Source organism: Sclerotinia sclerotiorum, genomic scaffold (assembly GCF_000146945.2).
Source record: "Sclerotinia sclerotiorum 1980 UF-70 scaffold_7 genomic scaffold, whole genome shotgun sequence".
Taxonomy (NCBI): domain Eukaryota; kingdom Fungi; phylum Ascomycota; class Leotiomycetes; order Helotiales; family Sclerotiniaceae; genus Sclerotinia; species Sclerotinia sclerotiorum.
Genome location: NW_001820829.1, coordinates 1,715,156 through 1,741,442, shown reverse-complemented (window position 1 = coordinate 1,741,442; position 26,287 = coordinate 1,715,156). Strand labels below are relative to the sequence as shown.

Genomic DNA, 26,287 nt, shown 5'->3' with positions numbered 1-26,287 from the left:
ACTATTTATCATCTGACTACTAGGCACCTTAAGGTTACATTCTGTAAATCACAGGATATAATAAAATGCAGTAAGATGTGCATTCGGGGCCTTGGCTAATCGAACCCCTGAAACGAGCTACCTGTGCCGCAAATAAGCATAAGAATCCCCCACCATTAGGGCTCTCACTTGTATGACGAAAACTCAACAATAAAAGAAAATACAGTCACAAAAGATCTCATAGAAATTTTCAGGTAGCTAGCTATGTTGAACACGGAGGAATCATGCAAAGATTATATCAGAAATCAAAGCCCCTCCAAAATAGCTCAACAAATCCGACAAGACCAAGAGCTATGTCAAACACAAGGACTTCCCAGTCCATTGGCCCTTTACCTCCCCAACGTCAAATCTCCGTTAGGAGAGAAGATCGCAAAGGAGCTGTATCCTAAAAATGCACCATCCCGATACTCGTATACGATAGGCACGGCTTTGTATACTGGGATAATACAAGGAATCCAAGCCTATTTACACCAAATGTCGCCACAGCCTAGGCATGGAAGTCTTCCAAATGTTATAGAGGATATCCCTGAGTGTGTACCTTCAGTAGAGGATATTGAAACAACACTCAAAGTGCTTGGATATTGCGTCAAAAGCTCGGGAGACATTGGTATTAGTGGGCAAACGCCAATAAAAGACGTTGTGCAGGTTTTGAACCAACGTTTGCGGGATCCATTTTCCACTGAGGACAAAAGTGTGACAAAAAGAATAAGGGAGGGACGAAGATGTTATATTTGCCATTTCCTCATCACTATTCCTCATCCTCAGTATCCAGCCCTTTGCAAACCATGTGGAGGCTTCAATCTTGCATCAAGCGAACTTTCACTACCGCATGCTCTTAATCTGGAAGGGAAAACGGCATTGGTAACAGGAGGCCGAATCAATTTAGGATTTCATACCACATTACGACTGCTTAGATGTGGTGCAAAAGTAATAGTATCGTCCAGATATCCCCGGGATGCATGCGTGAAATATCTAGCGGAAAATGACTCGGAAAAATGGAGGAAGCGATTAAGGATCATCGGGGCCGACTTTAGAGCAGCCAATGATGTCTTTCATTTAGTTGTTGGTATTAGGCAGATATTGAGAGACTGGAGTACAGGAGACAAAGCAAAGCTTGATATTCTTATAAACAATGCTGCGCAAACCTGGACAGACTCAATTAAACAAGAAAGGCGGGCAATCGAACTAGAAAACCAGCTGAGACTTGAAGACAACGATTTCAATAATCTACTTCTTGACACTAATTACAGTCCGCGAGTCAGAGGTGGCGTTCAAAGTTTAAATCTCTTAGCTTTCGATACGGAACAAAAACGTCTTAATGACATGTTTCCCGAAGAGACCGGAATAGTAGGACGAACAGAAAATACCACATCAATCTCAACAACGGCCGAAGAACCCAAAACCTCCTGGGTTCAAAATCTCTACGAAATACCCTACGAGGACGTCATCTCCGCCCACTCAGTCAACACATTCGTCCCTTTAATTTTAGTTCGCGAACTCCTTCCGCTCATGGGCAGTGCTCGTCCCCATCCTAATACCAATAACCATCCTTCTAAGCCTCTAGGCCATATAATCAACGTCTCAGCTCGCGAAGGAGTTTTCGAAGTCACGCCCACTAACCGCCACAAAAATGGTTACCATGTACATACCAATCTCACAAAAGCCGCACTTAACATGCTTACAGAAACTGAAGCAGCAGTAGCATGGCGAGATAGGAAAGTGGCGATGAATAGTGTAGATCCGGGTTATCTGAGCGCGGCTAAAGAAGTGATTGAGAACAGGAAGAGAAATGGTGGTTGGGATGGATGTCCGATTGGGTGGGAGGATGGTGCGGCGAGAGTGCTTTGGAGTGTGGCTGTAGGTGAGACTGGAAAGGGCGCTGTTTGGGGGAGATTTTTGAAGGATTTTGGGAGGGGAGAGGGAGAGGATACAACTGCGAGGTAGATGTGGAATTTTTGTAAGATTCATTTGCTAGAGCTTTCGGATAGTTTGCACAATTATCTCCCGAGAAATGGTGACGGAAGAGTAGAATTCATTTAGATCTTGTAACCTACGTCCTAGGATCTCATAAACAAGCTGTGAGCTAATTACTGCACAGCAAAGACATAGGATTCGAATATGTTCGACCTTCTACACTATATCATGAAGCAGCGATAGTATAAAAAACCACATCTAAAGTTCTACTAAACCTCTAGACATTCGGAGTTTATCTTGGGGATAGAAAACTAGGCTATTACGTCAAGGTACCTGGCAGTCCAAACATATCATCAAATTAAATACTATATCTCGGAGCTGTTAGTCCAGCAGATCTCAGATTTGGGCATACCAAGCCTCATTTTCTCTACTCAAATATGATAACGTATCCTGCGAGATAAGTTGGAACACGGAATAATATACCATCACTATAATGGATAGAGAAAAATGCTATTTAGAAAACTAAACTGAACAATTTTCCCTCAAATCATAATGAAACCTAGAACATCAAGTACTGCATAACTACTAACTATTTACCTCCAGCAATCGCCTAATAGAAGATACCGAAGACACCTTACTGAGACAAATTTTCATCCCGAGCAAGCAATTCCTTCAACACATAGAATCTCTTCTTTTTCCTCGCCAACTCCTCCGCCTTCACCCTCAAAACCACAATCTTAAAATCAACCACCAAATCTTCCGGGAGATCAAACCGAAAATAAGCCGGAGCCGAGGGCGGAAAGATTGTTTCTTTCAAAACATCAAAATCAAAGTCTTGAACGGCTGGAGTTACAGATGCATGTTTCGGGATTTCTTCACACGGGACATCTCTAGGATCGCACTCGAATAGACTAAGAGCATAGTTAAAGTCGATTGGATCCTCTAATGCAACATCCCTCTGCGCGCACGGCATCCTTCGTGTATCGTCTGCGAGGACGAAGGTCAAGTGGCGGATACTTCGGTTGAACCATATAATTCCCTTAATATATTTCAAAAAGCGTCGATCGTTGGAGTCGGTGAAGATCGTTGCAGGGAGCGGGATGATGAGGTGTAACATTGTGGCGGCGCAGCCTTCAGACCAAACTTGGTTGATGATATGATTGGGAAGTGGAATACGGTGATAGAGATGGTTGCTTAGTTGGTCCAAGAAATCAATATAGATGGAGTCGATATTGAAGTCTAATACAATCTTGCTTTGGAAACATCGATTTGGGGTCTCTTGGCAGATGAAGCTACTTCTCAGCAAAACAGATTCCTTCGAAAACACTAATTGAGATTGATGTTAGTACTTATAAGCAGGCTTTCAAAAGAACGGACGTAAGATGATCGAAAGAACTAAGACCAACATCACACTGGAGTCTTCGAGGGCAGAATTTTCTGGGTACAAGGTATAAGTAAAGTGCAAAAGAGGAGTCCTACCTTCGAAAGCTTCCTTGTTCACCACAATCGAATTCGGCATACGATAATTTGTGAGGTAACTATTGTGTACCAGTTGTTCGGGTATGAGAGGTTGTACAAGGAGAATTTTCGGGCCTGGCAAGGTCTTTTTCCATATAATTCGCTGAATCTCCAAGGGCAAATGCGGAAACATCTTGAAGATGTTGAATTCTCCCTTGGATTTTGTACCAGATGCTAGCAAACGACGTTGAGGTGTGCTATTAGAGGATCTCAGGGTTGGAGAAGACTTTCCAAGGCGTTGGAAGAAGACTTGAGACAGGATGTAAGGGTCTGGTATACGGTCAGTCGTAGCAGTAAGTCCACTGGCTGCATCAGATACTTCATTGAGGGCTTTGGCTTCGGATCGAATGACACTTTGATCGATCTTTACACTGATTTGGCTTATTTTGTCTGGTTCTTGACCAGCAGATGAATCAGTAACCTGTACACCACTAGTATTTGTACATTGAGTATGAACATCGTGAGTCGATGCGTTAGATGACCCTTCTATTGAATTCATCTTTCTGACCAATGGTGATAATATGAATAAAAACTTGGTGAAATGCGTGCGAAGCAGGTGACAGGTCTAGTATGACGATTGACTGCTAGTTAAGACAGAGAGAATCGGTTTGCTTGTATATTGGAGTACATAGGGTGGATTGTCCGAGGAATTCTCTGAACGGAAGAGATGTGGCTAGGTGGAAGTGAGGAAGTACGATATTTGAATATCTAGTTTAGACCACTAGTTGCACTGAGGGGTGCAGATCTTTTTTTTTGATGTTCGTAAAACCGGAAACAAGGACAAAAAATAGCAGCCCGTAGAATACAGTCGTCTTGAATGCGTATTGAAGGAGTATGACCAAGGATCGTCTCGCATACAAGTCCCAGGTATTGTTGAAAAATGAATCAGGCGAGGCTATTCGCGGGTCGAGAAAGTGAGGCTAATCTCAAGCCGGCGTTCTCTGTGTATTGAAAAGGTAGCTAGCACTAATGGAAACCACCGATATAGATTGCTTCGTAAAGATTAGTCTTTACAGGATGCAAGATAGCCAAGAAGAGTAATTTATCCTGAATCGCTCGTCTGATACAAAGAAGAGATGATTAAGATCGAGTGCAGAGGTCTGGAGGGCGTTTCTTGATTCGCACGCAAGAGAAAGGTAGATCTTGAAAAGCAGCTAGGTAATCTTGCTCCGTGTATTGAATGTGACGGATAGTGAAAACAATTAGTTTGCGTCTTCTGCAAATTAGAGGATGCTGCTAAAGCCGAGAAGATGTGGCTGTATTAAAGAGGTCCTAGTAATTCGTCTTGTGGAGGTTTGTGTATAGATGAGGTGGTGTTTTTGAGGCTATTAGGTCAAAGAGCTCCCCCTTCTGATAATTCAGAGAAGATAATAAGAAGTACTTGAAAAGATTCAAATAGTATCTCTCTGTTCAGAAGTGCACATCAGAAAAAGTGAAGAACGAGTAACAATCTGAGGATTATTTACCTCCTCGAATTATCAAATATCCCAAGAAATTAAAATGAGGCGGGTATATCTAACAAGCTTGACTTCGTTCAAAAGCGGGGGGCAGGTTGTCGTCCAGTCCATCCATAGAAAATCTTTTCAACCACTAGGCTCCTTTAGCAAGTATCAGTTTAATAAAGGCATTGTTTTGAATGGTACTATCATCTTGGTGAATCTCTTGTTGAGCCTCAACGAAGCAGAGAGCAGCCTTGCCAATCATAATAAACATAGGTTAATAAGAACTCCTACAGCAGACATCTTCCACCACAACAACTCTTTACTATTAACATTACAGACAGCATCTACAACTCTCTTTGATTACTATCCAAGGAGGGAGTCCTTTGCATTGCAGAGTTTGCATCTGTTGGCAACAAAATTCTATGCTATTGCACAAAGCGTGTTTCAGAAATTGCATGACCTTGCATTAATTCTTCGCATCTTGCATCTTCCTGCCTTGCTAGGTTTCTGCAGAATCCGAATCTACTGCTAGTCTTCAAACCTTCCCTTGTCTCTGAATAGATCTATTCATCGCCAAAACTAGCCAAAAGAGGCATACATCTTGCCAGTTCTTGTCAACGTTCCTCCTCATCAGCTCTGAAATTTGCTTCTTCCGTTAAGCACTCTCAATATTTTGTCACATCCTATCACCTCATTTATTTATCACAACTTTAACTAATAGCTGGACATAAATATAGCAAGAGAACAATTTAAGATGTTTCGCAAAAATTTTAAGGCCACTATTTTTGAGACAGCATTCTCAAAATGCTACCTCTCGGATGACCGACCTCGGGATGTGAAGAAGCCAGTCCAATCCAGGTCAATTCCATATTTATCTTTTGATGACGACTTGTATCAGGAACATGGAGCTCCGAAAGGATCAAAGATCTCTTCCAAATTCAAAGCTGTGAAGCCTATATGCGATTATCTCGATGATGGTCCTACCTCACTCGAGTAAGTGTAGACCAAATCTATTCTACCCTTGATAATGAAAACCATGGACTAATTGGCAACCAGATTTTGGAAGCAATTCAAGATGTTACCTACAGATGTTCGAAACAAAATCTACAAGCTCCTGATTTTCGCTTGGTCACCAGACGCGCAATGGGCTCGGCTTTCTCGTAATGGAAGGCGGTTCGGAGTATCAAGAAGAAACGCAATACGTCGCCCTCTCCCCATTTACCACTATGTGTCAGATGATCTACTAGGTCTAGAAAAGGAGGACTTGACAGACTGGACGAGAGATAAACACTGGAAGCAATCAGAGGGGATGCTAGACTTCTTCAAACTTAATGAATATAGAAACATTCAAAGGTTAGTATGGTTTGTAGAGAGAGTGGAGTACGCCCTACAACTGGACGAGCGTAAAACCAAGAGCCAGACTGGGGAGAACAAATTGAAAGGCAAAGAAATTCAAGAGAAGGTTGCCAACGATGAATACATTAATCTGTGGAAAGAGGTTGTCGACTTTTTCTGGGAAAATATTATCATCGACTTTGGCGAACGTCTCCATTACGGAACCATTGCCTTGAAGGAATGTAAGAGGCAGGCGCATGTATTATGATTGCTCCCATTCTCCTAGTCTAAACTGACAGCGTTGTAGGTACAGCATCAGCAATGTACAACGAAGGATAATCATGCGGAAGTTAGGCATATATGCCTGCACCTAGATACCGTTTGGCACTCCGAGGACCACACCACACATGAGCCTTTATCGGATCACTGCGAACTATGCCGGTTTTTGCTCCTGTGTGAATTTATTACAAAGCATTTTCAAAATGTTAAAACATTGCTCCTGTATCTTTCTTTGTCTACGGATATCGTGTACCGCTTCAGCGAGAACGAAAACGAAGTCGCTAAAGACGTTGTGGATGCAATTAGAGCATTGAAAGTCAGTGAGGTATTTGACCTCAGGTTACAAATAGTAAATCAAGGGAGCAGGAGAGGCGGCGACGTGATCACTGTTGCTGAACGTGATCTTGATGCCTGGACCAACTCATCGCAGCAATGGTTTCTTAACCATTTGGAACCGAACACGGTTCGAGAGAACCAGAAGACCGAGCCCAATTCGCCCATTGAAGACGCAGATGAAGTAGCATTTGGGAGTGATTTGGTGTAAAGGGTTAAGCGATATGGCGTAGAAATTGAAAAGGGTGTGGGATTATGCTGCAATGTAAATAATATTCGCAAGATCAAAGGCTTTTCCTTCCAGTTTTATGCTATTCATACGAAGAGACCAGACGCCTGTTTTTACGGTCAAAACAGCGATTTACAGGTGTTCAAACTCTCGCTTGAAAGTCTAAATAGGATATTGTGTGCAGAAATGGATAAAACAGCAACGAAGACAACACGAGTCAAGCTATGGCAGAATATGGCAGAAAATGAATGTTTATTCTGAACTCAAGTTCTTACTTTTGTCTCGACTTGAGAGATATCTGTTCTGCGTTGACTTCAGACATGATCAAGCAGTTCATGTTGCCTACCAAATGGTCAATATATGGCCCAGGTTTCTTATACACATCACTACTAGGGATGCTACGATTCCGATTGTAGCCAAAAGGACAAACAGGGCTCGTATGTGTTGGAAGTTACCACCGAGCTTAGAAGAGCTCTATTGTGTTTATATCTCATTGCGAGTGCGGCGGTAAATACGAGTGGAATATTCCCTGACATGGTTTTCAGCCTTGCGTTTCTTAAATCGCTCCATCTTCACGATAACTATACTCCATGTTGCTTTCCACATTTGTGAATATGGACTGATTTTCCTATGGTTTGATGAAATCTTTCTAAAATAAATCCAATGGGGGAAAATGCGCATCTGGTTATGTAGAACATGAGGCATATTCAACTAGAATACCATGATCTATAGTGGCTCAGTGCACAGAACTGGCCATGAGTTGAGTCATCGAAAGTTCGTCCAGTAAACGTTAGGAGGTTGATATAACCTTCCTTTCGCCATAACGTCTCATTTCAATGCTGAGCCTTTTCTATCTCTCATGAACAGGCCGTTCTATTGCCGGTGTGTCCGCAAATGACGATCTATTGAAACTCGCAATTTTTTCCAACTGTAACTTTCCTCCCATCTTGTTGTCCTCTCTTCGTCCTGATCGCGTTATATGCTTCGGGATCCCAGAAAGGGGAAATATATATATGACATTAATCCAAATGTAGTAGAGCTCTGGGTAACTAAAGTTAGTAGTATTCCCGACACGATCCGCACAATATTGCAAGCTAGTATTACAAATCTGCACTATTAACTGATCATGCCTGCAGTTTGATGACTCCTCGCACTGTGAGGGTTTCTGCAGTCGTGGCAGATAGCGTCAGTTACAGACAGACTGCCGAAAATGCTTGAAAATTTGATTCCATTTGCGGACTCTGTGGCAGAGTACTTAGCAGGCTGATGAAGAAGTTCATAGCAATAGCTGACGTTATCGAGACGTTATTATCCTTACTGGCCTCCTCTGCAGACATCTCTCTCTTTGCGACAAAGAGTAGAGCTTCAGTATTATGTTCGTTGTATGATTTTTCAGTCCTCCGCCGTTCCATCCAACAGTATTGCATTAATTTCGCAGAGCCTCCAGCTCGCGCTTCATACTGCCATCGCTCGGCATGGAAGAGATACAAATGTTCATTAAGATGTTGCGATCAGAGTTAAGTCAAAACCAATTTGGTTTGATGTCAATATTTCTGCTTCGTAGAATCAAAACCGAGCAGAGGTTGGCGGTAGGGGAGCAGGAGAGAAGGTAGCTCTGTTGTTGAATTTTGAGCTCTTTTATAAGTCGAGTAAGGTAGGAGAGATGATTTGAGCAAGATCAAGAGCAAAGGTGATGAGTATGAGAGCAAAGACAATGAATTTGCTGATGAGATTGTATTTGTTGTACAAGTCAAGTTGGGCGAGGTGGGAAGAAGTAGAAGAGGAAGAGGAAATTGAAGAGGCTCGATTCAATCCTTCAATTGGACGGCCCAGTGATGGTCTTAGTCATAGTCAAGGCTGAAGCAGAGATTAAAAGAAGAATACAAAGCTAAGATTATGGTAATGAGTGTTATCGATCATGGTCTTTAGGTTGAAATGGATATTCAGATGTCTTGGGGTGGGAAGCGAAGATAACTAGAGAGAACATTTACCATGCTAGGAGCGATAAACATGATAATTGCCAATAATAGCACTATACGGATCAGATTCCTTAATGATATTGTATAACTCGCAAAGGTAGCAAATGTACCTATATGATGTTCCTGGTGAAGCACACAATTATCAAAACTCGGCCGTTTCTCTTCATTCACTTGGAAATCCTTTGTGGCCTCAACATCTACTAAGAGACAGTCCCGCTATCTAAAAGTTTGCAACAATAATCTTTGTGATGAATATCAATGGATCCATACTTTTTTCGCAAAGAATTAACGTTTTTATTGTTGTTGTCAGGTTTGAATTATAGTCAGTCTTGATAAAGTTTGGTGAAGGGGAAATGTGGGGAAGGAAAACTTAGTTTTTGTGCTAAGCTGCAGCCTCAACCCCAGTGCCGAGAAGCAACTGGGAATTTAGTGTGAAGAATCATAACCTTTACTCAAATAGGTATCTACCGGCAATAAATGGACCCTTCTTCGGACAGCTCCTTTTCTGCATACCTGGTAGACTGGCTTATCTTCCCTCCGAGAACATAAGTAAATTGCTCCGTCACTCTCTTACGGATCCTCTTCGAAACGCCAGCAGCCATCTGTTTCGTCGAACCAGGCCTTCCCCGGTTTCCATCTACTCAAGGATTGACATCAAGGATTGACATCAACACTGCGCCAGTGGATAAATTCCCCAACACTAGCCCAGTCTCAATTCTACTGGAAATCAAAGCTATTTGCAAGTCCATTTCAGAGGCCGAAAAGCCACACTGTTCATAGTTCCGTCGCGAAGATGAAGTAGTTATGTCCAATTAGCCACCTCAATAAGCTTACCATTGTGCGGCATTGCAGAGGTCCCCGGCATAAAGTCAACTCTGTACCGTCACAGTGCTCTGGGATCTTGTGAGGATAGTGGGTTCTCTAGAATTATGTATACAAGTTGATCGCATCTGCCAAGACTTGTGCTTTCATGAATACTCCGAATGAACGAAATAAGATGACACACTCAGGCGGAACTCCAAAACTTACCATAAAACTAGCAGCACCGGAATAGCCAGACCTCGCGAAATCTGCGGACGAAACTTGTCGACTCATAGAAGAAGCAGCTGCAATCAGATCGAAACTCCGAATGCTAGACATTTAGATAGGCAGCTTGCATCTGGTATGTTTATTCACAATGCTCTTTAATGGACGAAAACTAACCTCGACAAAATTCAGGCCTCAATCTGTCGAATTCAAGTTATCTACGATTTAGACCAAAAACCAATCTAGAATCAACTCTCCTCAGATTGTCCCTGTGCTTTTGCAGCTAGAAACAGTATCATTTGAAAATCCGCCAACCATAGCAAGTCCCTGTACATTTCTCAGTCACTGATGGGAAATAATGGCGAAATTCTGATGTCAAGAAGCTGATTCGCATGGAGAGGCCTGTATTTGGGGATGCTCCAGCAATTGCTTGAAGAATGTAGCAAAGGTTCCTCGTGTTAGCAGAGTTAGCGCTTTAGCATGCTCAACTTCTTTTGATATATAACATGGTTTCCAGGGGGAAGAATTCTCACGTAGCTGCTTGGCCACCCATTTTTGAGCATGGTGAAAAGCCAGGACTATGGTTAATGTATAAGGATGTTTGTTATAGTCCATGGTTTCACAATTTAGCCCACTCCACCAACGTAGCTGCTACACAGAGCTTGTCACAAACGTATGCAATCGATTGTCGAACATTTGATTTTTACACAATAATTGTTCCGACTCAGAAGGCTGTCGACAGAATGAGTACAAACATTGGCTCTTTGGTTAACATTCCTGAAGGAGGAAAATCGCCTATTTTTGCTCCTCGGACGTCCAGGAACTCTGTCGGTATTCCGGAGGCTGAAGTGGAATCACATAGGCGTATTTACATCTAGATGATACTCAAGTGCAAAGCCTTCATATATGTTGGTGTTGCCTAAATACGCCCCGTCTCGGCACTGATGACAGAGTGAAGAAACATTCTCGTATCTGAAAACAATGAACCCTGGCAGTGTCCTGGGCGCATGAATACTTCCCTCTGCTTCCGGTCAACTATCATACGGACGCAACATTGTCCAACACGATTAATTACAATATCATGGAACACAAGTCTACTGCCCACTATACTCGCATTCTTGATCACGGGCAATGGCCTTGATGGAGGGTTTGTTGACAAGGGAAGTTTTTGGATAAATACTATCCTTAATGCATGAAAAATCATCCCATTCTAATGTTCATATCGTCTGTTCTGGATGAATAAGAGAAACCCTTGATTTTTTTAGTCCACAAGGATTAAACGAGGCTGTAACCTTATTTCCTTTAATGTTCATACATCAGTGTGGTTCTCCCATACCCAGTTCTCGAAATAATTGGTCGAAACCTCATCAAAATCCACGGGCTTAGGGCTCATGATGGCAAATCATCCAAAGAATATCTTTGGTACCTGCTCCGGCATGCCACTCACAGCTCTTTCACAGAATTCTGATGCGGCATGTTAAGAATTATGGTGGGTTTCTGTTGGGTTTCTTGAGACTAGAAAGAGCATCAGATTGAATTGATTTTATTCTCTAGCTAAGCAGTTAAGCTGCGAGCATATATTCAAAAAAAAATGAAGGAATAGGTTGGGTATTCGGCCTTCGGAATTAAAGTGCTTTGAAATCAAAATATTGAAAGCAAACAAACAGTATACCAAAAAGGAAAGAATGAATTAAAAGTTGAGTTTTGTTTGCTCCTTATATGCATATGTACTATATATGCATATGCTGCCAAGATCCCAGGAGGTCAACAGTTTCCTTCGAATCTAAGAATCATGAAAGTGCGATCATCCGACACCATTTGTGCCAATCACAATAATGTGTTAACAAAATGTACTTCGTCAGTGGCCCCTATTTCTTCATCTTTCCGTGCCTGTAAGTCCCAACTAAAGCACCCTCAGTGAACATAGCCTGTGGAACAGTTTCCTGAAAAGCTTCAGTGTACAAAGTCTGCACCTCTGAGCCACCTATATAATCCAAGTGGACCTATCTTCCAACTAAGTCCTCTGTTACGTGCCTATGCCAAAAACCTAGCTGTCTGCCTGAATATCTTGGCATTTTCATCAGAAATGATCCTAGTAACCAACCACCATCGGGGTTAGTCCACTTAGTGAATGATCATGTTATCACGTTTAGGAATGAAATGGACGAAGCCCGCGCAGAGAGAGCACTTCTAAAATATTAGACTAAACATAAGCTTTAATGATACTCCTCGCCTTTTCGAAGTTGCTTGCAAGATCGCTGTAGATTTAGCCTAGAGTGGAATCCGTTTATCGATTTGTCAAGTAATTTCAGTCATCTTAGCCAGCAAAAAAGCTCTTCAATAAATAACGCCAATATTGTTCCTCATCTCTCTACCATAATATTATGATATTCTGCGTTCCCATATTCCCGGGACGAGCTTCCAAAGCTTGATGTGCATTTCAAGAAGAACTTAGCCGGAAATATTGTAGCTTGACAAATCATCGTAGAGTATAACTTGACCATCTAGAAGCGTGGAAAAGTACACCAGGTTATTTTGAGAAGTGCGACTTTTGTAGTGGAAAGGAGCAGGACTCTTTGGTATGATGCTAAAATATAATTGATACAGATTTCTCTTATGTGAAATTAAGAAGCTGTGTATTGACTGTACTCTGCCAGCACGTCCGGACTTCAATTTCGGTCTTTTTTTTTCGCATTGCTACTTCTATCATTTTCATTGTGTGTATACTAAAGTTTTGTTTGTGTTTTGAGTTGAGAATACGCTTTCCGCGGGAGAATTTCGCAGTCTATTTGTCGCGAGTGCTGATCTCTTCATGTGAGGTGGATTTGTCGAATCCCTTTTACATAAATCCAGCTCAGCGTGCAAGCAGAGTTAAGTCCATTTAAAAAAAGCTTTGTACGAATCAAACTCAAAACAATGTGTAGCACTAAGGTCGAATTTCTTAAGTCAATTATGGAGAATCAAGATGCTAGTGCCGAACTGGACTATTTCGCATCGTTTTTGGTATGGTTTTTGTTGCACATACATAAAATTGACATGACAAAGATGGCTGTGTAGACTTGCTACATTTTGCTCTGCATAATTTTATTCCTCCTTGCTGCCCTTTATCTTACCTCTCATAGTAAGGAGCGTTCCGCATCGCGACCTCCTAAAACGAGCCCCAATAGTGTTTATCGTAGTCTCCCTGTGGTCTCCACAATGGCGCGGGAGTATACACTGGAATTGGATCCGTAGCTAAAAGAAATCATTAGTGTCCAGTCCACCTCACATAATAACACAAAACTTTATCTCATTGCAACCCCCACCCCCAACATTTTCATCCTCTTCAGAAAAGAAAACAGTACTTACTTCCATATCCCGTAGTAGCTACCGCCCAAGCAGGCCAAGTAGGCGTCGCCCATCCCGTCGGCGCACTAGTAATCGTATACGTACTAGTATACGTCTCTGATTTCGGATTCTCTCCCTGAGCTAACTCGACAATTCCATTATTCGGCCCGTAGACATCATCACCCACGCCAAAAATATTAGAAATATGATTAACACTCGTCGATCCACTTTCTGTCCACACAGTTACATCCTCCACGGTAATATCCGTAGCAGGTATATAATCCGATGCTAACAGATAAAGAGCAGGGCGCTTGGCAGCATCTTGAATAGAACCGCTGAAATTACGGAATGTGATGTTGGATAAGGTGACGGCGCCGCTGTCTGGAAGGTAGGTTTGTTGCCAGTATTGGTTGAGGTTTATACCGTACAGAGAGGATTTGGAACGGAAATTTTCCCAGAGGATGTTGCTTACGTAGCCGGAGCCGCCGGGGTAGGTTTTTATGAAGACGATTTCGTTGCCGCCGAGAACGGATATGTTGCGTGCGTGCTGATGGGGTTGTGTTAGATTTCTGGGAAGAGGAAAGAGGTAGGAAGAGAGGAGGGGAACAAACAATATTGGATATTTCAGCTGATACGTTTAAACTTCCAATTGAAATCCCCGAACCGACTTGATTGCAGACTAGATTTTCTACTAGTGCATTATGCGAAGGACTTTTTACAGAGACGCATTCATCTCTATTGGTTACCTATTTGAAAACCGTTAATATGTTCTTCCCTTTCCTTGAATCCAGATTCTGCACGTGGCAAGAAGCGAAAGCGAAGATAGAAAAATACAAACCTCATTATCATGAACCCAATAATTTGTCCCAATAGCATCAATTCCATCATAAGAGCCCAGATTAGCACCACGGATCGTCAAATGATACACTTCAATGTTCTCTCCAAAATCAAATATGAAATGGAATTTCGGACTATCGATGAGGAGTAAATCATGGACTGTCGCGTTTATAGGGGAAATAAGTCTGAGCATTCGCGGTCGGTTTGTGCTGTGTTTGTTTGAGTATATGATAATTTAATAGGGGGAAGAGTGACAATGACTTACTTTCCAGATATACGGTATAGATATCCTTGGCCCTGAATAGCTCCCAGACCATTCGAGGAGTAGAATTCGAAATCGACAGCTGGGATGGATTTAGTATAGAATTCTCCAACTCAACAGAAATAAGGTATAAAAAATCTCACCATTAATAATAACAATGAAATTCTGCAAAAACTCTCCATCCCCCTCTCCATTAATCGTACTATTCGACATCTCAACACGCACATTCCTATACCTCTCCCTCTCAACATCAGGAAATACATACCTATTCAATTTCTGCACACCGGCAAAACCCTCTAGAATCCTCTCTCTGGGGACAACATACGGAACCGTATAAGACGCATCTGTATTATTGGGATAATAAACAGCCGTAATCAAACCATCGAGTTGAAAAGCCCAATTTGTGGCATTACTGAGAATGATACTGGATTTGAGCGTGTAGTTACCGGCTGGTACGATTAATCTACTACCAGGGTGGTTTTGTACGCAGGTTTTAAAGGTGGATGTTATTGGGAGGGAGATGTCGTCGGTGAGGGGGTTGAAGGAGGGGTTGAGGGTGAGGATGTTGCATTCTTTGGTTTTTTGGGTGAGGGGGGTGGTGGCGCCTACGGGGCCGGTGAGTTGGGCGTTTGTGGGTGGGAGGAGGAGGTTTAGGTGGAGGAGGAAGATTAGTCGCTTTAGTGGTAGCATTTTGGAGGGTAGATAGATGTTTATCTATACTCTCATTTTCCGATTATATAAATACACAAAGGTAAATATAAGTATATAAATCCAAACAACAAACAACAAACAACATATCCATCCATCAAATCTTTATATCCATCCATCCACACACGGAGTACAACAATCCAATCTAATCTCAATCTCGTCAAACAAAGGTACATAGCACGAATATTGTCGCAATAGTTTTACTTCTCCACAGCAATTCGTTCCTGCATATCTATCTATGTACTATATGAATGGGGATAGTTAATGCACCATACATATATCTTTAAAGAGTTTGCTGGAGATAGTATTGCGGATTTGAGACAGGGGTGTAGATGTGCTTTTTGGAACGTCATGGTTGGGGGGTATGGCGTCTTGTGTTGGGTTAACGGTCGGTTAATTCGGGTTAGTTGGGTCCGGGAATTTAAGGTTAGTTGCTCCGCGATTTTTTGAAGGGGCTGATAGGTATAGATAGGTAGGTACTTGGTGTCTAGTACCTGTGATTACCTGTGTGATATGTACCTAGTAGGTGTATTAATTTGGTGTTTTTTAATTGTGTTGTGATAGGCTATGGAGTACCATAGTCGATGTTTAGGTTTTGTGGGTGGTAAGCTCTTTTTGGTTATATATTCATGTCGGAGTTGTGAGCTGTATTTATAACCCTCTTACTCTATTTATTAGGCTGTTTATATAAGTTCAATTGTACTCAATATAATCAATCGCGTAGGAAAAGTTTACCTTAAGAAGTTTAATGTTGGTATTAATAAATGAATTGCCTTTTATAAATCAATGAGCTTAGGCTCATGTGTGGGAAACAGTGGTATCTTTTTATAAATGGCTTTTCCATTGTCGCGTATGGTAGAAGACTAGAATTATTGAGTGTTATGGAGTTGTAATAGAATTTATGGCTTAGATAGGACGATAATTTTGTTTCGATGATAGAGGCCTGTGAGGATGTAGTATATGGATATGCCATATCCTATCATCATCTTGACACTTTTGTTTGGTCAACTTTGACATCCTAGTTTTCATTGATCAATGGAAAATATCAAAGATCATAGAGAGGTCAATATTGATGAATTTATGGACCGAAGAAAGTGTATGCGAATATGGAGGTGAATCATAAAAAAGCGTAAACAAAATTGGTGATGAAGAAATATCCATTAAAACTCCTATATCATCCTATCCAAACACCAAACATACATGCCCGTGCCAGCCCACGCCTCATCCAACAGACACCATGGGCATCCACACCAAGATATAACATAACGTCGTAATTAATCCCTATCCCTTCTTTTCCCCTTCCATTACACATTCCTTCCTACCCTTCCACTAAGGATGCGGCGCCTCGGTATAAGTACACAACTTCCATTCCGCGCTCGCCTCTTGTTTCCAACAACTCGTACAATACGCCCTATAAATACCCTTCTGATTCCCCCTCTCATCGGTAATACTAGCCGTTACATCATAGACCACCACTGCAGCCATCATGCTCACTTCCACAATCTTCATATCTTTGATTTCATACGAATTCCATGTGCGCATATCATCATCCTCGAGTGTTTCTTTCAGAGTCGGTTCGGAATCATTGGTCAAAATACCGTATTCGGGAGATGCAAATACGGCTTTAGGATCAATGTATTCGAGGAGTGCGGAAGGTTTGTCGAGACGACAGCGCCATGTTTGATGCTCGAGATCGTGCATGGCTTTTTCGATACGTTGGGAGATGGTACCCGGTCCATAGTTTCCTCCCTTGTATCGAGGTTTCTTTGTATCGGGTTGTTTTGCTTGTTGGAATTGTGGTTGGAAATTGTGAGCTAATTGCCCTCCATTTTGTTGCTGTTGCATTGACATATTTTGTTGATTGGTTTGAGGTTGAGCTTGTGTTTGAAGTTGTTGATCTTGTGGTTGTGGTTGAGGTTGCGAGCGTTGGTTCTTGGCTTTGCGTTCGCGGTAGGCTTCTGAGGATGGTTCGAGTATAAAGGACATAGGATTGAAATTTTTGCTGGGGAATAGTCTTTATAGTTAACTGGTTTTGACTGTGGGTTAATTGAAATTATGAAGGAAAATCCAGCGAAAGGAGTAGTGGGACTTCATACATTGAAAAAGATTGGAAGAACAGGAAAACATCTGGATGTGATGTCATTGAGGTCGAGATTCAGGATCTTTGCTTGTGCTGTGCAGCTTTTGGCGAGCTTAATCCTGGTTACTCATGCTTGTAGGAAACAAGATTTTTTGGGATTATGGGAATGCATGGAATAGAGAACACGCAAAGCACAGCGGCCGGTGGATGATGAACTTTGCTACATGGCTGCTGGTGTTCTTGCTTAAATAGCTTTATGCGCATGCATGTGAATCCATTGTATCAGAAATAAAGTGTGGGCCGGCAAGAATTATGATGTTAATTTTGATGTTGTGGAAGAGCTGGAGGGGCGATGCTACCCTGGGATGAAGAACACCACGGACCACCCGCCTGTGGGGTGACGACGACAGCAATCTAGAGCAGGGCAGGTTTCCCTATTTTTGAAGCCTTAAAAACCTTAATCTGACAATCGTCAAAACTGGGTGGCTTTTCGAGATACGCTCAATCAAATAAGTCCTAATGTACCGCAATCTCATTCCAACTTCCTCTACCAAATTCAATGCCAATGCCAATATCAATGCCAATACGAATACCAACTTGTATCATCTCTTCGCCGGTCAGCAATAACATCTCCTCGAAGAAAAATCTTGGGTTTGTATGTTCTGCCACACTTGAGGGCTTACGACACACCGGAATTCCAGAACAATATGTTTCTTCGCGAGAACAATCCTAAAAGAAAAGGGCAATTGAATACATTGCACGACATGAGAAGATCATTCAACTATGAATAATTCAAATGGGGTATTTGGATATTCCATAGTGGTGGAAACCATGCCTCCCTTCAACAGGCATTGTGAAGGGTTTACCGGTCTGTAGGATTTACCACAACAAACACTGGTCAAACCATATTCCAATGAATTTCTCGAGTCTTATGATGGAACTTTGGTATTTTTATCCCAAAGAAGTCCCAAGTGCGAGAATATATGAGGTATGAGGACTGAATGAAGGGAGGAAATTTGGGAACAGATGGGCGAAAGATCTCGACCGACTTGAGTACTTTGTTTTCACACTAGTCTTTCATTCTTCCATCGTCTTTTAGTCATTTCCATTCTCGTCCAAAAAAGGAAATCATTCAAGACATTTAAGATCATCCAGTCTTTACTGAATCAAGTGCTGGACGATTTACTATTTCTAGCTTGTCTTGGTTATGAAAGTTCGGATGTCTGTCTTCGGTCGCATTAATCTTAGTGAGCTTCGACACTGAAGAACACCAAAAATGCGCCAAAAAAGTAAACATCTACAAGAACATTTACACGACAGAATATTGCATGATCAATTAGCGGTGAGATGATGCCGATGGAAATTCACATTTTTTATTTCAAGACTTTATCTACTCAATAGTATTCCTCTATTCATTTTTGAAGGCGTTGACCCCGTTGGATTCTTGCTTAATGCAGTTCCAGGTGCATCCACCGATTTTAAAGCAGAATAATCCACTATCAGCACTATCTCATTTGGTAGGCTTTTCTGCTTGAGTCGCAACACGCAAGCCATGTCGCAAATGGGGATCTATTGTGTATCGCTATTAGTATATTGTCTGCCTAAAGTTTAGACGACCAAGGAAATACTCACAGTAGTCAAAAATCCCCGTGTGGAAAGTAGCCCGATTATCCCAAATCGCAACTGCATTGGTCGACCATTTCCATCTCACTTGATATTCGTATGCTTCGGCGACAGTTCGATTGAGGAAATCAAGAAGTGACTCGCTGAATCTTTTCTCGACGCCAACAATTTCTTTGGTAAAGTTTTCGTTCACATATAAAGTCTTTTGTCCGGTTACTGGATGTGTCCTTACGACAGGATGCTGCCGAAATTCATGGTAAGCCAGGTGACTCTGTATAATAAGGTGATTTGGGATACTTACTATTGTCTCAATAGGATTCCTTCGAAGGCAGCCATTGCCTTTGAGTGCTTTTTCGGCCTGTTCAAGGCCACTATGTTTCGCTTCAAGGGTTTCCAGGATACCTTTTAAAGTTGGAGATAATGCTATGAGAATCAAACTTAGCATTGCAAACATTGTATGTATTCAATCGACTTACATTCATAGATACCATAACCACTCGCCCATATCGTATCTCCACCAGCTTCATATCCATCAGGCCCAGCCTTCGGAAGTGTATCCATTCTCAAAAAGGTCAATCCTGGTGGTTGGATCTCATAACTCACATCCGAATGCCATATTTGGTGTGATCGACCATTTTTGGCGGTTTCGTCCTTATGAATTGGATGAACCCATGGCAAGTCAGGAATGATTCCTGCCATCTGATGGATATGAAGTTCTCCGAAGTATGACCCAAATTCTATCTGTTCATGGACATCCATTTTTTGATCTCGTAGAAAAACAACCCCACGTTCTGCGACCAAACGAGCAAGTTCATTCTTTTGAGTATCATCAAGGGATGTGAGTTGGATTCCCACGAGCTCGGTTCCAATCGACGGAGTTAGATGCTTCACTTCTGATGCTGCACCCAGAAGTTTGCTCTTCTTCGGATCTGAATCAATTCCTCTATCGACAAAGGGATGTTCGACCAAGTCCGGGAGCTTGAAGGGCGTATAATTTGGATACTGTAACCCTGCTTTGGGTACAGATATTAAAGGGGATACACCTCTTGGAGTAGTGTATTCGGGATGAGGTAAGTTCTTGGGCTTTGGTGGTAGCTTTGGTTCTCTGGAAGTACCGCCGGTAGTATTTTCTACCTGGGTTTCAGCCACAGCAATGGCATTCCTCGAGGAAGAATTACTAACTGTCGCCATTGCTTTACTATCTGATTCTAAGTTCGAAAATTGGAAAATACTGAAAAATAATTTATGGAGGTCGAAGCCAATTGAGGTCAAATTTTCGTTGAACAAAAGTTTAGAATTTACGACTCAGAAAGATTTCCATTAGCCTTACCACGAGCTATCGCTTTATCGATATACCGATACCGAAAAGCCATTTAGGGATTATGGATATAATAAGGCAGGATAAATTAACACAATGACACAATAAATAAATCCAGCAATCAACTGTGAAGAACAACGAGGTTCCGCATTTCAGCAAAGGCGCCATGTCAGGGGTCAGATTCGCAACATCTCGCTTGTTCCTCTACTCGCTACCACAATAGACCTTCAATATTTTCTGACTTGATTGATTGGCTTAGATAAACCAAGTGACATAAAACTTCCCTCGGAGCACGCCTTATGTTTGGCGCCGATTGTAGTCGTTGCTAGATAACCTTATGTGTTAATCAGGAAACATCCGATGCATGTATTGAGATAAGATAAAGCTTGATAAAGCTTGAAAAGACTGTTGTCGGCTGATGGTTTGGGGGGTCACCAGCGATTACTCAGGTAGCAGAGTAATTCTACAGTTTTACAGTCAAAGTACCAGAGACAATGGCGCCGACGAACGATGTCATATCTCGGGTCGATAGTATCAGTGATGAGGATCCTACAGAGAAGAGCAACTCGGAGCTCAACAAGAGACTCTTGGCCATTGAGTGGCATGAAGATGAGGAGAAGAAGATTCTGCGGCGTTTAGATTTCTATTTGATTCCGTTGGTCATGGTTATGTTCTTTACTTTGAACTTGGACAGGTACATTGAGATCGCCAATCTCTAAATTCACAAAGGCTAATACAGCATACAGAGGCAACATATCCAATGCCCTTACTGATAACATGATGGCCGACCTCTCTATCACTCAAGAGATTGTCAATACAGGCAATAGTCTTGTCTATGTCGGTATATGCATTGGGGATATTCCAGCAAATATTATGATTCAAAAGGTCTTTTATCACCACATCCAAAAAGATTCTCAGAGCTAATGCATTTCAACAGATTGGTGCTGATATTTGGCTTCCATGCCAGCTTCTTGCCTGGGGTCTCGTGGCCACCTTTCAAACCTTCATCAAAAATAAGTCTGGATTCCTAGCCACCCGTTTCTTGCTTGGACTATGTGAATCGGGTTTCATTCCTGGTACATTATGGTACCTTACCAAGTGGTACACAAAACGTGAGTTGGGAAAGAGAACAGTGTTATTCTTCACTGGAAGCTATTTGGCAAATTTACTCAATGGTCTTATTGCATACGGTTTATTACGACTTCGTGGAAGAGCTGGTTTGGCTGGATGGCAATGGCTTTTCCTTGTTGGTATGTGATACCGAATTCTTCTAGCAATGCTCGTGCTAATAATATGCTAGACGGACTCGCTACTTTGACTGTGGGAATCACATCACTTTTTCTCCTACCCCGTGATCCCAGCCGCGGAAACTCAATTGTCAAACTCCCTCTTTCATCTTTCACTCCTCGCGAGTCCGAAATTCTTCTCGGACGTATCGTTCGCGACAATCCATACAATACCGACCCCAGGGATTCCCATCTCTCTCAATTTCAAATCTTGGTTTCTGTTCTTACAGATTGGAAAGTTTGGGCACATTGTTCAATGGCTTTACTAGGATTAGAATATTCTCCTCCAATAGGAACATATTCACCATCCATCATCAAGAGTTTTGGGTTTGGAACGTTCAATTCGAATTTATTGGTGATGCCAAATAGTGCTCTTCTAATCATCACCACATTTACATTATCATGGTGGAGCGATAAGGTTAACTCAAGAAGTATACCAATTATCTTCGCTGCAATATGGTTACTCATCGGTCTAATCGTCCTCGATGTAAGTTTTCCACATTCCCAATCCTCTTAGACCTCTACCCTAACACTCCTTCTCTGTAGACGCTCCCGCATACAAAAAGCCACTGGACCTTCTACGCCTTCCTCGTCTTCACCGGCGGATCACCCTCCTGGCATCCCCTCAACGTCGCCTGGCTCAACGCAAATCAACCTACACCTCGTCGTCGCGCTATTGCTGTCGCGCTCTACATGGCAATGACGAATCTAAGCGCTGTTCCCGCAAGTCATATTTTCCAAGCAAGTGACAAACCGTATTATCACAAGGGGTTTAAAATACTGTTTATTATGGCGGCGTTGGCGATTAGTGTTATGGTGGCGATGAGGTTTGCGTATCGTTGGTTGAATGGGAGGATTGAGGAGGGGAAGGGGACCCTTGAGGGTGGGGAGTTGGATAGGGGGTTTAGGTATCAGTTGTAGGGTTTTGTGGGGGTTTGGGTGTTTGAGGGGGTAGGTGGGAGGAGAATGGGTGATAGATTTGAAAAGAAGAGGAATTAGTATGAGATTTCTGCAAGCTAGATAGTAATTTTATCTTAACTAAAAATGCTGAGATGACATCTAGATCAATATCATTTTAATGTCGAATTCTATACTACTAGTAATTAGCGTTGTATATAATGTAAATATTGCGTATCACTAGCAATATACAGAAATATTAAAATTCCTTAGGTTTGGTTACAATTTATCTTCCAAAAAGGCTATTAATTAGAAAATCAATCGATGCTATTGACAAGCTTATTTAAAGAGAGACTGCTTAGTTATATAGAAGAAACTTGATTGCGAGATTTATGCGAAAATCTCGCTCTTATGGAGAGCAAACCCAATAAAAGTGGCCAGAAGGTCGCTCTGCACAAAGGAATTTAAGGATTGGAGGAAATAATCGAGAATTATTAATTGGGTAATGGCTGTAGAAGGAGAGCCCAGTAAAACCAAGCTGAGAGTGTTCAAATTACAGAGGACATGTTACTTGCCAGTCTCTCAATATATTTGGAGACTAAATCAACCTTATAAAGGAGATCCAGAAGAAGTTTCAGCACCAACGTTCATTTAAGGTTGCTAGCGATGTGCTTAATATTAGGTTCGGGGTTTGATTTCGCTTTTACTCTCCCCTATGCTTTCGTAGTACGAGCAGGTCCAAGTAATTAACCTCGGATCCTACCAAGAATTCATATTTCATGAACACTTGCTCCGTGCCTACAGTAGCTTAGTTTTGTAGAGAGAACAAACAGGATTCTAATCGGAACCTGCATTATGCATAAGCAAACAATGTGGTTCCTACATACGTACTACGTAATCTTGCCTAGAGTCCTTGTCTACGTCTCGAATATTATGCGGGGTATGAGCCTGGTCTTTGGTTCGATTCACTGGCGTCGGTTCATTTGGTTTTTCTACTCACAGCTTCGATATCCTCTTCAGCCGCATCTTCCGATGTTTAATGCCCACTATCGTAAATTAAGACATTTGTTCTTGTTCTTTGCGATTGTATTGTGGTGTACGCACCGCGCCACGGCGCCACTGTCGGGAAGAATAGCATTCTAGTTCTTGGCCTTGGTTTGCTTTGCTCTACAGTCAAACTTCTGCTGTGGCCTGATATGGCAATTGTGAGGATACGCCGTGGTAGTAGGGTATTTCCGGGCCATGTAACATGTGTCAGCCTCGTGAGGGGTAAACGGACATAATTGGTGAATGTTGATGTTTGCCATGTAGCTTACATGGGTGGCTGTCCAATCGCATTTCAGTATGGTAATAGGCTGAACTGGAGTGTATAGGTCGGGTGAATGTTCATTTCAGCTTCCTACTGCTGAAATCACATTCAAAAACTGGACTGAGGGAGAACTGGGGTGAATTCGTGACACATACTTAAGTCAAAAATAGCTGTATATGGGACTAATCACAATTAGGTCTAGTTGGGGGAGCTAAATACCCTCTTCTCTCCCTCTTCAACTTTCCTCTAGCTTCTATTTCTACAAACATATTCTCCTTGAATCCATAACCTGTGTCATCTGTCAACGATCTATCCAAGCTTCGACCGCACAGGCCCAACGTTCAACGGATATTTTTCAGAATTGTCCCACAGTGACAAGTTCACTTGACGTTAATCATGTTTCCCAAATTCGTTCTTCTCATCTCCCTATTATTAGCCATAGAAGCCCTTGCAAAGACTCGGGGCCCATCTGATGGAATCTTTCAGGGCATATCACCACGCGGTGAGAACCATTCTGCACAAGATGTCATCAACCAGCTAGGACTGGCGCCGAGCGCGGAGAAGGGGTATTATTTAGAGACTTTTCGCGACCCAGCGCTGTATGGCAACCGGTCTGTTAGCACCGCAATCTATTACCTATTGGAGGGCGCCGTTGGAAAATCATATTGGCACCAGGTCGACGCGTCTGAAGTCTGGCACTATTACGCTGGGGCGCCGTTATCACTTTACTTGTCTCTGGACAACGGTCAGCCAGTGAGGGAATATGTTTTGGGTCCAGATATCTTTCGCAATCAAACACCACAGGTGGTGATTGCTGCGCATGAATGGCAGCAGGCGTTAAGTCGCGGGAAGTGGACTCTAGTAGGAACGACAGGTAAGTTTCTCCGGGTTTTCTCTCTGTTATCTGTCCTTGGGCTTTTTCTACCTATTAATGGACCTATTTGTCTGACTTGCATTATAGTGGCTCCTGCGTTCACAGATTCTGGTTTTGAGTTAGCACCTCCTGGTTGGCAGCCGAACGGTGCCTAATTACTTCTGTCACACATCTACTTGTCTCTAGCACCTATCATCGAGCTGGCAATGAATCTTATAGATCTTTGATGAAATCTAGATTGAAAAACTGGGCAACAAGAGTTATAAATGTAAGCCTATTTCTAGAGGTACCTACTGGGTGGTTAGATAGACTCTTTAGACACGAGCAATCCATTGTTGTCGATAGACCAGATCGTTCAAATAATACAATCTTCAAACACATACCGTCCATACATAGCCCATAGTTTTAGCTAAGTACATAATCGTTCTATAAAGTCCAGACTTCACTCCTACATACAAATATGTCAGTATTAAATGAAACTGTAACCACAAGAAAGGAATATCATCAATATAGTCATCTAGATATTTTTCTGAAAAGTCCCAATCTATATACAAAGATGTTATATCTCAAGCAAACTATCTTCAGCTATTCGCAAAGAAATGACCCAAAAATAAAACTTAGAGCATGGGCAGGGTAGGGCACATGACTTAGATGATAAAATAAACTTCAAATTTAAGATTATACCCCAATCCATCAAAAAAATTGACGACTATCAATGCGATGTTAACTTTGTTACCATCATGCTTTGCCTATATATTATAATCTCTCACATACCCAAGATTACATACTATCCTGCAACATCTTGTTGTCACTAATATCGATGTAATACCCGACGATATCTAGAATAGACAAGCCTGCAACTGGGTGAATTCTATATATCATATGAGATATACGTACATCTTTATATACGCAAATAGTACTCGAGTGTTAATACGCTCTTTTCCGATATGGAATTGCCGAAGGATCTATTCGAATTCGGTGGCAATCCTATAGGAAGATGAAAGGTAAATATTAATTTTTTGGTAGAGATATATTAAGAAAAGTACGAGATTGGTTGCATTCTAACAGCCGAAGAGATTGATTATCATTAGCAATCCATTTGATATATAATCTTTCAAGTGTAGCACCGTCAAATTACTTCTCTTTAGTAAATGCAAGATAAGTTCGCGGCGTTTTCCATGATTATTACCTTGCAGCATCCATCAATTCTCATATTGAAAATCGCCGATATTGAAGACGTTGCCCTTGAAAAGATGAGTAAAAATTATTGTGATCTTTAACTATATAGCTATAATTAGATGAGCTTCAATTCCCCTAATCCCTCCTCAAATAATAACATATTCATTCTTCTTTCCTTTCTCCGCGTAGAATTTGCACGGCTAAACTTCTTTGTTATGTTTATTAAAGAAGTTAACTTGTATATCATCACTCGGATTCCTGCTTGATGTTTAAATACCTATCTAGAAAGTCCGCTTTTCCTTTGATCTAACATAAGAAAGAGGTTTTGATGATGTAAAAGTGACAGTACTAAAATCATCTAGATGCCTAAACATCTCACTATCAAGGTCGTTAAGCGTGCCGGGTGAATGTGCTGTACGGATGGCAGGTATAATAGAATGCTTAAGAAATTATCGATTTCGATTTACGGCTAGAATTGTGATGTATAAGCAGA

The 26,287-nt window shown here is 41.8% G+C and overlaps 14 protein-coding genes across 14 annotated transcripts; 7 read left to right on the top strand and 7 right to left on the bottom strand.

Moving 5' to 3' along the window:
• Positions 1 to 243: 243 nt before the first annotated feature.
• Positions 244 to 1,983, top strand: SS1G_06243 (hypothetical protein; the record flags this gene model as incomplete). The annotated part of the gene is made up of 1 exon (XM_001593271.1): positions 244 to 1,983. One exon carries the CDS (start codon positions 244 to 246, stop codon positions 1,981 to 1,983), a length of 1,740 nt encoding a protein of 579 aa, XP_001593321.1.
• Positions 1,984 to 2,311: 328 nt separating this feature from the next.
• On the bottom strand, positions 2,312 to 2,926 carry SS1G_06242 (predicted protein; the record flags this gene model as incomplete). The annotated part of the gene is made up of 2 exons (XM_001593270.1): positions 2,312 to 2,318; positions 2,592 to 2,926. 2 exons carry the CDS (start codon positions 2,924 to 2,926, stop codon positions 2,312 to 2,314), a joined length of 342 nt encoding a protein of 113 aa, XP_001593320.1.
• A 319-nt stretch (positions 2,927 to 3,245) lies between these two features.
• Positions 3,246 to 3,970, bottom strand: SS1G_06241 (predicted protein; the record flags this gene model as incomplete). The annotated part of the gene is made up of 3 exons (XM_001593269.1): positions 3,246 to 3,279; positions 3,360 to 3,390; positions 3,433 to 3,970. 3 exons carry the CDS (start codon positions 3,968 to 3,970, stop codon positions 3,246 to 3,248), a joined length of 603 nt encoding a protein of 200 aa, XP_001593319.1.
• A 1,697-nt stretch (positions 3,971 to 5,667) lies between these two features.
• Positions 5,668 to 6,587, top strand: SS1G_06240 (predicted protein; the record flags this gene model as incomplete). The annotated part of the gene is made up of 3 exons (XM_001593268.1): positions 5,668 to 5,906; positions 5,970 to 6,490; positions 6,556 to 6,587. 3 exons carry the CDS (start codon positions 5,668 to 5,670, stop codon positions 6,585 to 6,587), a joined length of 792 nt encoding a protein of 263 aa, XP_001593318.1.
• A 773-nt stretch (positions 6,588 to 7,360) lies between these two features.
• On the bottom strand, positions 7,361 to 7,695 carry SS1G_06239 (predicted protein; the record flags this gene model as incomplete). Its single annotated transcript, XM_001593267.1, has 2 exons — positions 7,361 to 7,431; positions 7,605 to 7,695. 2 exons carry the CDS (start codon positions 7,693 to 7,695, stop codon positions 7,361 to 7,363), a joined length of 162 nt encoding a protein of 53 aa, XP_001593317.1.
• A 1,087-nt stretch (positions 7,696 to 8,782) lies between these two features.
• On the top strand, positions 8,783 to 8,950 carry SS1G_06238 (predicted protein; the record flags this gene model as incomplete). The annotated part of the gene is made up of 1 exon (XM_001593266.1): positions 8,783 to 8,950. One exon carries the CDS (start codon positions 8,783 to 8,785, stop codon positions 8,948 to 8,950), a length of 168 nt encoding a protein of 55 aa, XP_001593316.1.
• Positions 8,951 to 9,450: 500 nt separating this feature from the next.
• SS1G_06237 (predicted protein) lies at positions 9,451 to 10,647 on the bottom strand (the record flags this gene model as incomplete). Its single annotated transcript, XM_001593265.1, has 4 exons — positions 9,451 to 9,486; positions 9,552 to 9,593; positions 10,098 to 10,200; positions 10,628 to 10,647. The coding sequence occupies 4 exons, from the start codon at positions 10,645 to 10,647 to the stop codon at positions 9,451 to 9,453; spliced, it is 201 nt and encodes a 66-aa protein (XP_001593315.1).
• Positions 10,648 to 11,942: 1,295 nt separating this feature from the next.
• Positions 11,943 to 12,296, top strand: SS1G_06236 (predicted protein; the record flags this gene model as incomplete). Its single annotated transcript, XM_001593264.1, has 2 exons — positions 11,943 to 11,986; positions 12,146 to 12,296. The coding sequence occupies 2 exons, from the start codon at positions 11,943 to 11,945 to the stop codon at positions 12,294 to 12,296; spliced, it is 195 nt and encodes a 64-aa protein (XP_001593314.1).
• Positions 12,297 to 13,242: 946 nt separating this feature from the next.
• Positions 13,243 to 15,210, bottom strand: SS1G_06235 (hypothetical protein; the record flags this gene model as incomplete). The annotated part of the gene is made up of 6 exons (XM_001593263.1): positions 13,243 to 13,328; positions 13,443 to 13,968; positions 14,260 to 14,467; positions 14,524 to 14,602; positions 14,664 to 14,749; positions 14,786 to 15,210. The coding sequence occupies 6 exons, from the start codon at positions 15,208 to 15,210 to the stop codon at positions 13,243 to 13,245; spliced, it is 1,410 nt and encodes a 469-aa protein (XP_001593313.1).
• Positions 15,211 to 16,557: 1,347 nt separating this feature from the next.
• On the bottom strand, positions 16,558 to 17,214 carry SS1G_06234 (predicted protein; the record flags this gene model as incomplete). Its single annotated transcript, XM_001593262.1, has 1 exon — positions 16,558 to 17,214. One exon carries the CDS (start codon positions 17,212 to 17,214, stop codon positions 16,558 to 16,560), a length of 657 nt encoding a protein of 218 aa, XP_001593312.1.
• A 613-nt stretch (positions 17,215 to 17,827) lies between these two features.
• SS1G_06233 (predicted protein) lies at positions 17,828 to 17,935 on the top strand (the record flags this gene model as incomplete). The annotated part of the gene is made up of 1 exon (XM_001593261.1): positions 17,828 to 17,935. One exon carries the CDS (start codon positions 17,828 to 17,830, stop codon positions 17,933 to 17,935), a length of 108 nt encoding a protein of 35 aa, XP_001593311.1.
• Positions 17,936 to 18,818: 883 nt separating this feature from the next.
• SS1G_06232 (hypothetical protein) lies at positions 18,819 to 20,304 on the bottom strand (the record flags this gene model as incomplete). Its single annotated transcript, XM_001593260.1, has 5 exons — positions 18,819 to 18,877; positions 18,941 to 19,172; positions 19,233 to 19,354; positions 19,408 to 20,133; positions 20,262 to 20,304. 5 exons carry the CDS (start codon positions 20,302 to 20,304, stop codon positions 18,819 to 18,821), a joined length of 1,182 nt encoding a protein of 393 aa, XP_001593310.1.
• Positions 20,305 to 20,743: 439 nt separating this feature from the next.
• Positions 20,744 to 22,456, top strand: SS1G_06231 (hypothetical protein; the record flags this gene model as incomplete). Its single annotated transcript, XM_001593259.1, has 5 exons — positions 20,744 to 20,943; positions 20,996 to 21,134; positions 21,187 to 21,499; positions 21,550 to 22,022; positions 22,082 to 22,456. 5 exons carry the CDS (start codon positions 20,744 to 20,746, stop codon positions 22,454 to 22,456), a joined length of 1,500 nt encoding a protein of 499 aa, XP_001593309.1.
• Positions 22,457 to 24,137: 1,681 nt separating this feature from the next.
• Positions 24,138 to 24,770, top strand: SS1G_06230 (hypothetical protein; the record flags this gene model as incomplete). Its single annotated transcript, XM_001593258.1, has 2 exons — positions 24,138 to 24,615; positions 24,703 to 24,770. 2 exons carry the CDS (start codon positions 24,138 to 24,140, stop codon positions 24,768 to 24,770), a joined length of 546 nt encoding a protein of 181 aa, XP_001593308.1.
• Positions 24,771 to 26,287: the final 1,517 nt, after the last annotated feature.